At 37.4% G+C, this 11488-nt stretch overlaps 1 protein-coding gene across 2 annotated transcripts; it reads left to right on the top strand.

The window, feature by feature from the left end:
- The first annotated feature begins 653 nt into the window (after positions 1-653).
- On the top strand, positions 654-5850 carry ITM2A (integral membrane protein 2A). Of its 2 annotated transcripts, XM_060087781.1 has the most exons (6): positions 654-764; positions 4231-4362; positions 4639-4836; positions 5072-5182; positions 5462-5612; positions 5762-5850. In XM_060087781.1, the coding sequence occupies exons 1-6, from the start codon at positions 654-656 to the stop codon at positions 5848-5850; spliced, it is 792 nt and encodes a 263-aa protein (XP_059943764.1). The 2 variants fall into 2 exon arrangements, with proteins under 2 accessions (XP_059943764.1, XP_059943765.1); XM_060087782.1 differs by lacking the exon at positions 4231-4362.
- Positions 5851-11488: the final 5638 nt, after the last annotated feature.

Here is an 11488-nt window from a genome sequence, read left to right on the forward strand (position 1 = left end):
AGATGTCAAGGAATGAAAAAAATATGTTGAGAGAACGAACCAAGTAACTCTAAACGTGCTTCTGAGTGTTTTTTAAAAAGGAAGGTATTATTGTAAGGGTACAGAAAAGTCCTGGAACTGTGCTTTCGGGTCCTGGGTGGGTGCAGAGAGGAGGAAGCTTGAACTGGTGCCAAGTTACAGTTCCCTGCCCCGCGGGAGGCCAGGTCCAAGTTTGGGAAAATAGAATCAGGGACAGGGGCTATTGTGGCCTGGAAAGAGGCAGAAAGACACGACACAGCAGGCTTCCTTCCTGTCTTGCTCTTATCTGAGGGAGCAGAGAGGGAGGTGGGAGCACGCCTGGAGTGCAGGTAAGGAGTTTGCAGTCCCAGTCCACTGGCTCCACCCAGTTTCTCTCCTCCCACTGGCAACTCCCACCCCTATTCCAGCACTTGGACCCCCTCCCGCTCCTCCCTCGGCCCCTGCTTGGGCCCGCCCACGGTCTCCCACCCAGCTTGTGAGTGCGTCATAAGTATACCCAGACCTGGGCTTGCAGTAGTGTAAAAGCAGACGAGGAGAAAGAAGGTGCGGCTAGGGCTAGCGCGATCTTCTCTTCCAACCTGCAGCCCAGGACACTGATTCGAGCAGCGCCTTACCGCGCAGCCCGAAGATTCACCATGGTGAAAATCGCCTTCAACACACCCACAGCGTTGCAAAAAGAGGAGGCACAGCAAGACGTGGAGGCCCTAGTAAGCCATACTGTCCGAGCTCAGATCCTGACCGGCAAGGTAGCAATTCCCATTCCACCCCTGACTGCATGCCAGGGTCGGGAAGGTGAGGTGGGGGTGGTTTGGAGAGAAGGAAGGGGAAAGGTGGGAAAGGACAAAATGAAAGCTGCTGCGGAGTTCCTGTGTTTCCGGCGGTGCTCTCTGCGCTGTCTGTTGGGTTTGCCCGGTCACCCCTACTCTGTCCATTCGCACCACCTTCCGCTTGCGGCTCCCCAAGTTCCTTAGCATCTCCGTGGGTCGCGCCACGTTCCATGGGTCACAGCTCACGTTGTACATCGCGGAGGGATGTTGGAGGGAGTTTGAAGAGAACTCTTGGGACCAGATGTCACCTTCTCCTGGGGAACATGTGGGTAGCTAGAGATCAAAGAGAGGCACGTCACCCGATCAGCTCCAGGGGCACACACATCTTCCACAGGGGTGGAGCGGACAAGCAGAGTGAACAAGGACACGAGATTTAACTCTTCTTTCTTTCCTTTCGACGTGTATGAAGTTCTATGAATCTTAAGGCTTTCTAGGATCCCTGAGTGTTTGTGGAGATGGGGCGGGGGGCAAGGGGCAGCTTTGACTTGATGCCGTATGGGTTGGGGCAAGTGTGTCTGTGCCCGCCTGTGTATATTTTCAGTTTCTCCCTGGTCACAGGTAGTGTTAAGCATTTGGTAAAGGAGCTGTCAAAACTGAAGTTGGTCTTAATTAGATTTTGAGATGTTCACTGTGCCCTCTTACTGCAAGAGCCTTGTATGTTTTCAGAGTGGCATTTCCTAAAGAAAACACTCTTCCGTAAAAGAAATTTTGAGGGGTTTTGTTTTTCTCTTTTGTTTTTCTTTTTAGTACAGTACTTCCTTTTTGAGTGATATCCCCTCTGCCCACCCTCCCCCACAGAAAGATCTGAAGCAAGTCCGACCTTGTAATTTAATCTTCTAGCACTGCCAGGAACTGGGGGAATTTTCCCCCAAAAAATGTTAGCCATTTTTCATTTAGTCCAATTTCTATCTCCTTTAAACATCTAACACGTTTTCAGTATTTGTAAAGTACTCCTCATTTTCCTCAGTAAAATTTCAATGTTAAAAGGCACAATAGTAATTTTTTTCCTTGTTATACAAAATCTGTGCATTGTTAGAGCTTGCAAATCTGCCCTAACTTATCTTGTTCTCTCTATAAAGTTTAAACTTTTGTGTTCAGAGTGGAGATTTGAAAAGATCTCTTAGTGAAATGAGAATCCATGTAGTAAAACTGATTATGCACACAATTTGAAAAGCTAATGAGCTTTTGCAGAATTTTTATCACGGAAACTTTCAATAGTTAACCCAGCAATCAAACTAGCTGTTGTGTATTACACATTTCAGAACTCAAAAACACCCCCTTGCATTGTTGAGGTTTTGATTAAATGATAAAAGGTCAAATATGTAATTGTCCTACTTACTTTGTAAGGGAAATATGGCCAGATTTTTGGGGGAGTTCTAATTAGATGCCAGTAGTTAAATATAGCCACACAATAATCCTTTTTTTCCCCTCATCACCACAAACTCCATGACTTGCTGAATTCAGTTAACATGCAAGCAATACTTCTACCAGGCCTGAGGTGTTATGAGGAATAAACAAAAATAAGCATACGACAGGATTCTGACCTGGCCACCATAAGACACTGATTTAATAGTACTTGGCACATTGTATTGTGATGTTTTGATCAGCTCATCAGAAATTGAACACAACAAAATATTATGTCGGAGGTTGTGTACAATGACTTTAAAATACATTTCAGAGGGAAATGAGCTGTGGTAAGTGACAGCCCCTACCACACTGAAGTTTGGCAAATTTAAATGAAAAAAAATCCTTATTCCTAGTCCATCATCCATCCACGGGCATTTAGATTGTTTCCATATCTTGCCTACTATGGTGGGAAATTTTATGAAATTGACACTCTAATACTTAGATCTTGCTTAATAATAAAACCCCTGAAATATTGGAAGGAGAAATTAAATTGCAGTGCAGATTGCTCTTCTTGTATCTCAATGACAAGAAAAAATAAATTAATTAATTCCTTTGAGAATTTCGAACTAAGTCATTTTTGTGACTTTTAGGAAAGTCACTTCATTTTTCTGGACCTCAATTTAATCATCCAAAGTATAATTTCTAAGCCCTTAGCTCTAGATTACAGGGATTCACAGTCATAATTTATAGCCTTTGTAGTGTTAATCTTAGGTTATTTTTTAAATAAAAATTATTTTAAATTTCTGAAAATTATTGGGACAAGGAAAACCTTCAAGGCTTATAGAGTATTAATGGAGGGTTTGAACTTAAGTAAACGTAGCTAAGAAAATGTGAATACCAAATTTCTTTGAATTTTAAAGAGAAATCATTTTTGAAGCCATTTATGAAATGATTGCCTCTCCTTAGAATCTATGTATTTGCTTTCACCAAATTAATTAAAGTTTAATTAGCATTAAGTAGTTATGGAAAAGAGCTAATGGCCAGAAAGACTTAAATCAATTCTATTTACATACCAGTCTGAATGATTTACCCTCTGATTATAAGATAATAGATTTGTTGACTTCATTCATTATACCCTTCAGTAATACTGCTGCTTAGGGCATATTGTGACATCAAAGAATGAGATTGGAGGGCCCCTTGGTCCACTGCCCTGAGAAGAGTACAGAGTTAATTGGTTACTTGTTTGCTTTGGAGTCCCTTGTTCCAATTGCTAAACAAATTATGGATTTAACAGAATTTTATAGTCACTGTTACACTCAAAGCTTTTTGCCTAGCTATGACTGTACTTTAAATCTAGTGTTTTGCCCAGAACTTAGAAAATGTTATTTCATTCAAGCAATACACAGCCATAGAATATTGCATGATATTAGGAAGCCTAATTTCTCATTAAACTTAAGAATATTATGAAATAGATCTCATCTTCAATATTTTAATTTCTAAAATAGGGGGAAATGGTATATACCTACTTTATAGAACTCCTTCCTATAAAAGTTAATTTTCAAAAAACAGCTTTTTGAAAATCAGTTAATAAACCAAAGGGTATTAATTCACCTCTAATTTGGCAAACAAGTTGATGTACAAAAAATACTAAAGAAACAGTTGTATTCCAGAAAGTTAGTGATTATATCACTGTACAAGTCCAAAAAGTAAAGGCTTCCATTTATTTAAAGAGGATAACTTATTGCATAAATGAATGGTTATTTTCAGCTGATTTTAGAAGTGTATACTTTGAAATAACTTTATATCTATATTTGGATTTGGAAATGCCAGAAAAAAGTTATTATAAATTGGAGATTTTCACATCTATTAAACATCAGAAAGTGTCTTGAAATGATTTTAGGCTAGGGTGAATTAACATCTTTTAAAAATATCTTGGGTTTCAAGGGAGATAAATTGTACACAAAAGCAACTATGTGTCTAAAACACAATCTGTTGTTTGTTTGTTTGTTTGTTTTTGATCTTGCTTTTTAATAAATAGGAACTCCGAATTGCCGCCAAGGAAAAAGAGGGCTCCTCTGGGAGATGTATGCTTACTCTCTTAGGCCTTTCATTCATCTTGGCAGGACTTATTGTTGGTGGAGCCTGCATTTACAAGTACTTCATGCCCAAGGTAATATTAATGAAAGTTATTATCTTTTGGATTACTAATTGCTATACATTTAGCGAAAACAAATACTTCTGTGGTGGTCCCCAGATAAATGAAGATTTAGGGAAAGTTTTCAAATTACCTTTTGGTATAAAATTGATTTGTCTTCATGGTGATAATTGTAATCAATAATCCTCAGCTTGATAAACAGGACAATGAACTGATATGAGTTTGAGAAATTATTCAAATGTCACGGGAGTGAGTGTTAGAAAGCTTTGATTCTCCCTTTTTGTCTTTTAGAGTACCATCTACCGTGGAGAGATGTGCTTCTTTGATTCTGAGGACCCTGCAAATTCCCTCCAAGGAGGAGAGCCCTACTTCCTGCCTGTGACGGAAGAGGCTGACATTCGTGAGGATGACAACATCGCAATTATTGATGTGCCTGTCCCCAGTTTCTCTCATAGTGACCCTGCAGCAATTATTCATGACTTTGAAAAGGTGGGTTTCTCATTCTTATAGGTAATTCTGAATTTTCTTTTTTTCGTAAGTTTATTGGTATTAAATCTGTTCATAAATATACAACTTTTTGCAGAAAAGCCTTTTCATTCTTTTGCTACTGAGTATACATTAGTTGATTTTGAAAGGTTGTAACTGCTTGTTCTAATGGTCATTGGAAAATCTGCATCATTGATACTCTCTGTATCATGCCTAACATTTTCCCCCTCCCCAACAGGGCATGACTGCTTACCTGGATTTGCTGCTGGGGAACTGCTATCTGATGCCCCTCAATACCTCCATTGTTATGCCTCCAAAGAATCTAGTGGAGCTCTTTGGAAAACTGGCAGTATGTATTTTGGATGTCAACTTTTTATATAAGCAATTACAAATAATCACTTCCTCATTTTATAAATTAATTATTTGAGCCAAAACAGTCCATTTCACAAAAAATAATTTTCAAAAAATATTTCAAATATTTCAAATATTCAAATATTTCAAAAAATATTCTGTGAACCTAAACTGCTCTGAAAATAAAGTCTATTTAAAAAGTATATCTGCTATAGGTGAGAAATTAAATAGAGTTTTTAAGAATTTCTCTTTCAATCTTTAAAAAAAAAAATTTTAGAGTGGCAAATACCTGCCTCACACTTACGTGGTTCGTGAAGACCTGGTTGCTGTGGAGGAGATTCGTGATGTTAGTAACCTTGGTATATTTATTTATCAACTTTGCAACAACCGCAAGTCCTTCCGCCTTCGCAGAAGAGACCTCTTGCTGGGTAGGCAATTTATTTCTTCCTTCACCCTGTGTTGTTGAGACAGTGAAGGAGAGTAGGGGTGGAGTATGGGAAAAGTAGAGAGCAAATCTAGATATATTTTTATTTACACAAAAATGAAAAAGCCACTTTTATTGTGCATTTCCTCACAGGTTTCAACAAACGTGCCATTGATAAGTGCTGGAAGATTAGACACTTTCCCAACGAATTTATTGTTGAGACCAAGATCTGTCAAGAGTAAGAGGCAACAGAAAATGAGTACACTTAGTAACAGGAAGTCAGAAATTTATAATATGACTTCAACATTAAAGTGTGTGGGATACTCAAGATATTTACTCATGCATTTACTCTATGGCTTATATAAAAAGAAGAAAAAAACTACTAACCACTGCAAGCTCTTGTCAATTTTTAATTTAATTGGCATTGCTTGTTGTTTGAAACTGAAATGAAAAAATTCTTATGTCTTTCTTTTGAATTTATAGGGTTTAGATTTCTGAAAGCAGCGTGAATGTGTCAGCTAACACCCTGACATTGAATTCCATCCTCTGTGTGTGTGTGTGTGTGTGTGTTTAAGTAAGCTCTTTAATCATATGGTAGAACATGTTCTAAATTTAAAATATTTAAAATTGTTTTTGACGTTTTTGTGTAAAGCATGTCAAATTGCTTAACATTGTTAAGTTTCATTTTGTTTTCCATTTTGTGCAACTTTCCTGAATTTAGAAATTACATCTTTGCATTTCTGTCAGGTGCTCTGTAATAGGTCTGATTTATATGTAAAAAACTTTCATAAAGAAGTCATTTTCACTAATGTAGTGATTCTTTCTCACTGATAACCGTATTGCGAATTCCACAAAACTGTGTAAGTGCTGAATGCTATAAGGAATTTAGGTTGTATGAATTTTACAACCATATAATAAATTTCACCATATTCAACCACTGGTTCGCATTTGAGGGATACTTCATATGAACAATTTACATTACTTATTTAGCTTTGGTGTATACCTGCAGTAAATCTAAAATTATGAGCCTAGCTTTGCCTTTACTCCCACCTCTACACATTTATATTTTATAATCTCATATTTTACCCCTCTTTTGATATTATATCAATTATTCTTTTATAAAGACCCCATAATTAGCTTACATGTAAATTCAACTATTTGTTAAAAGCCTTCAGGGCCATAGCAATTTAAAACCTTTAATATGCTTCCTTTTTCATAAAAATTTAAACAGTCATATACAGCTACAATAGGTCACTAAGAACTAACCTTGGATAAGATGTTGATGACTTTTAATAACTTCACATGCTGTGATCTCTACTCTAAGAGTATAAACTCCATACAAAGGGTGCCAGTACTTTAGACACTTTCTCTTGTGTTAGGTTAAAAATTGTTCTTGATATCACTGATCACCTGCTGGTAGTGATTGTTGATTAATTTTGGTAGCTAAAATGGTACCCAGTCAAATCCATAGCCTTAAATACTCTCTTTTTTAAAAAAAGCAAATACATTAACTAAATATTTTTCAAGAATTTAGCAATAAAGCAATTACACAAACCTTTAAAATGGGAAAAAACATGCAATAATTAGAAAATAATAACAGTTGCTGAAAAATTCAAGAACTGGTTCCTAATAGAGAATGAGAATATTCAGAAGGAATTTGATAAAATTATACACCCATTCCTTGTATAAAGGTATAAAAATTAGGAAAAGGGAGACATGTTTTTTACATATTTATCTTAAATAATCAGCATCATGACTAAAGATGATATTCAAGAAAGGATGCTGGTTATTGTAGCTGTTCAATGTTGTTTTAGACATTCAGGTCAATGCATAATACGTGAAACAAATAACAAGTATCAAGTTTTAAAACGTGATGAAATTATGTTTATTACCCCATGGGATTTTACATATAACACATTAGTGGATTAATTGAAAACTTTGAAAATCAATAAGAAGATTCTGTATAATATAAACAAATGCCAATGGCTTTTCTTTTTTTCTTTTTTTTTTTTTTTTTTTGCAGTACGCGGGCCTCTCACTGTTGTGGCCTGTCTCGTTGCAGAGCACAGGCTCTGGACGTGCAGGCTCAGTGGCCATTGCTCATGGGCCCAGCCACTCTGTGTCATGTGGGATCTTCCTGGACCAGGGCACGAACCCGTGTCCCCTGCATCGTCAGGTGGACTCCCAACCACTAAGTCACCAGGGAAGCCCCCAAAGGCTTTTCTTTATATCACCAACAACAAATTAAAAAAGTAATACAAACAGGTGAAAAATATTTTATTCATAGTAGCAAAAGGGAGATAAAATAGCACAGAGCAAGAAATTTATGGATTTATTATGAAGAAAACCATAATACAAAATTAAGAGATACAAAAGAGTTGAGTGATGGAAAGGGAAGAAAGAGGATTACAAATAAATAAATTGTTTCCCAGTTAAATTTATTGGTCTATCCCCATTCCAACCAAAATTCCCAAATAATGGCTTTTGGAACTTGACAAAATTATCTGAAGGTTCGTCTGGAAGCGTAAATAGGTGAGAATAGCAAAAAAGAAAAACGAAAATAAAAGAGTAATTGGAAGGAGGATTTTCTTACATGAATAACTATTAAACCACAGCCAAATTTACAATAAGTTTAAAGGTGACATTCACACAAGTTAGAGAATACAATGCCAAGAGATCCTAGTGTGTAAAAGAACAGGGTCCTAAAGGAAGTTCCATGCTGTGAGATACACTGTTTATCACATTGTGTTGGTAAAATGGCTAATGAAAAAATAAAACAAAAGTCCTAGTTGCTACAGTCCCCCAGATGGAACTTCTCCTAAATTTTCACTACCAAGAAATATTTTGAAAAATAGAAAGCCCTCAGAAACACTAAAAGTATAACTGAAGGAAAACCTGATTTTGGAATCTGTGAGGAATTAATATGTGACTAGACACTAGTTGTTCCATCATTTGTCCACTCAGAACCCAGGATTTGTATCAACCAGAGAAGCAGGCAGTCATTTATCTAAGAGTTGATCTATCAAGCATAGTTATGGATTTCATACCTTGTGTTACTTTTCCCTTCTATCCCTTCACCCACCCCCACATGATTATTGACTGCATTGATTGATTGATTTGCCAGACATTCCTTTAGGCATTAGGCATGTGTACAGCTGTGAGAAAAATAGGTATGGACATCACACCTGTTGAGCATCTAGTCTCTTGGGGGGAGAAAGACTTTTTTTTCAAATAAATGTAAAATTTTGTTATAAAGAAAAAATATAGAATGCTTATGAGAGTTTATAATAGAGGGTGCCAATCTTGGACTATTAATGAAGTCTTAACTGAGAATGTAAAATTTACACCGAGAGCTGAATGATAACTAGTATAAATGAAGTAAATAAAAGAATATTTCAATCAGAAAAAAGGGGGAGCTAAGTCTCTGAGGAAGGAAGAAGTGTGTTTGTTGGAGAAGGTGAAAGTAAGAGAGCCTGGAGCACACTGAGTAACCAGAATTGTATGAACAGAAGCTGGAAAATTAGAGTCCAGATCATGTAGGACTCTGCCGGGTATGTCAAAAAAAGTCATTAAAGTAATAGGAAAACATTGAAGGGTTTTAGTCAGGACCATGGAAAGGAACAGATTGGTATTTTTAAAAGATCGCTTTGGTTGCAGGACAAAAGGGAAGTAAGACCAGTTAGGAGGCTATTTCAGTAGTCCAAGCAAAAAATGGTAGTAGATTGGACTAGGAAAGTGACAATGATGAAAGAAAGAAAGCGAATAAATTGAAATATATTTTTGTTGTAAAATTAACAGAAAATAGTTATGGATTTGATATGTAGAGTAAGCAGTATCAAAGAGATTTTTTCATTGATGACTCCCAGGTTTTTGGCTTATACACTTGGATGAAAGGTAATATGACTTGGCCCTGCAGATCCCATAACTTACTCAGGGTAGATAGGGGAAAATTGATACTTGACATGCCACTCAGGATCTTGACAGAAAATAGATGGCACTCTCAAACACTATAATGAAAAGGGATTAATAAAGGGACAACTTATTAAGGTGTAAGAAAGGTTAATAGAAACCAAGTCTCAATGAATCTCACCAGGACTAACAACACCGAATAACCCTTATGACCCCGCTAGCTTTTAATATTCAAGGGAAAATAATGATTCCCAGAACCTGGAAAGATTAGCTATAGATGAGAACTTTCTCTGACAGGACCTCTGTCCTTTTTAAAAAAAAAATACACAGCTCCTTTGGTAAAAGAACACAGCCAATTTGCCCTTTAATCTCCTGATGGAGTCTCCCATGGGCCAGGCTCATCTATGAGCTAGAAAGAAAGGAGTGCATGGATGCAGTCCACAAAGGTTAGCCTCCTGGTTATGAGCAGAATGGGTAAGAGTGAAGAGTAGCTCTGAAGAGCAAGGCAGGGAATATCCAGCAGGGCCAATTCATTTTTTCTCCTCAGGATGCACTCTTATTATTTGTCTAGATAAAATATTCATGTCCTCAACATGGAGAACACACAAATTCCCATCAGCTACCATCCAATTGCACGGTAGTGTCAATTCAATGATATTTCCACTGGAAAATAAAATCTTAGTAACCTCCATTACTCTTTATTAAAGGCAATGGGTGGTGGAAAGGAGGGAAAAAGAAACAAAGTAAAGCATAGCTTCTTCAGCCCGTGATTTCCTAGCAGCTTATGAGTCCTAAACTGATAATCAGTTTATCCTTCTTCCACAAGCAATTCATTTTCCTCCTTTGCACTCTGTAGCATACTGGCTGGGTATGTTTTATTTTGTCTGGTGGGATAAAACAAACCTTTACCACTGAAGGATCTGAATCTTTGACAGTCCTATATTTGTTGTAGTTTTTCACTGATTAGGGCTATGTGGCAAGAGAGTAAAAGAGGCACCTCTGTGAATCCATTGAGTTCCAGTAGTGGTGCTCCTTGGCTTTATTGTGTAGCAGAGACCCAGTCTCCCCTCGGAAATCAGCATCACCACAGCCAGCAAGTGATTCTTTCGGTGCCTGCTAGCTCATGGGGCATCTCAAATGGCTAAGAATCAGACTCAGTTTCCAGTTTAATGAAACTATGACTCTGTTCCCTGGTGGAAGCATTCTGCCTTTGACTAGCAGGAATTTCAATATCATCAAACACAATATTGTAGTAAAAGGAAGCAAAAATTCCTTCAATACATTGTTAGATATAATAGTGTGAGGGGAAACTTCCACCTCCACCCATTGGTTTCTGGTTACGGGGCACAGGGGATCTTTTATTGTCTGCAGCTTTAAAGTTGCTGTCTCTCAACTGGCAGAGTCACAGAATCTTCAGTATGCCATTCTTTGTGTCCAATTTTAAGGATTCAATTCATCAGATAATATCAATTTATTTTTTCATTACTTCTTGTTTTCTTTTAACATCTTTATTGGAGTAAAATTCCTTGACAATGGTGTGTTACTTTCTGCTTTATAACAAAGTGAATCAGTTATACATATACATATGCCCCCATATCTCTTCCCTCTTGCGTCTCACTCCCTCCCACCCTCCCTATCCCGCCCTTCTAGGTGGTCAAAAAGCCCTGAGCTGATCTCCCTGTGCTATGCGGCTGCTTCCCACTAGCTATCAATTTCACATTTGATAGTGTATATATGTCTATGCCACTCTCTCACTTCGTCCCAGCTTACCCTTTCCCCTCCACATGTCCTCAAGTCTATTCTCTACACCTGTGTCTTTATTCCTGTCCTGCCACTTGGTACTTCATAACCTTTTTTTTTTTTGATTCCTTATATATGTGTTAGCATACGGTATTTGTTTTTCTCTTTCTGACTTACTTCATTCTGTATGACAGACACTATGTCCATCCACCTCACTAGAAATAACTCAAT

This window comes from Mesoplodon densirostris, chromosome X (assembly GCF_025265405.1).
Source record: "Mesoplodon densirostris isolate mMesDen1 chromosome X, mMesDen1 primary haplotype, whole genome shotgun sequence".
NCBI classification, from domain to species: domain Eukaryota; kingdom Metazoa; phylum Chordata; class Mammalia; order Artiodactyla; family Ziphiidae; genus Mesoplodon; species Mesoplodon densirostris.

Excerpts from the sequence above, each read along its gene's own strand:
- ITM2A (XM_060087781.1), top strand. The coding sequence starts at position 654 with ATGGTGAAAATCGCCTTCAACACACCCACAGCGTTGCAAAAAGAGGAG. Across the intron at positions 765-4,230 it reads CTCAGATCCTGACCGGCAAG|GAACTCCGAATTGCCGCCAA; the intron begins GTAGCAATTCCC and ends TTTAATAAATAG. Across the intron at positions 4,837-5,071 it reads TTATTCATGACTTTGAAAAG|GGCATGACTGCTTACCTGGA; the intron begins GTGGGTTTCTCA and ends CCTCCCCAACAG.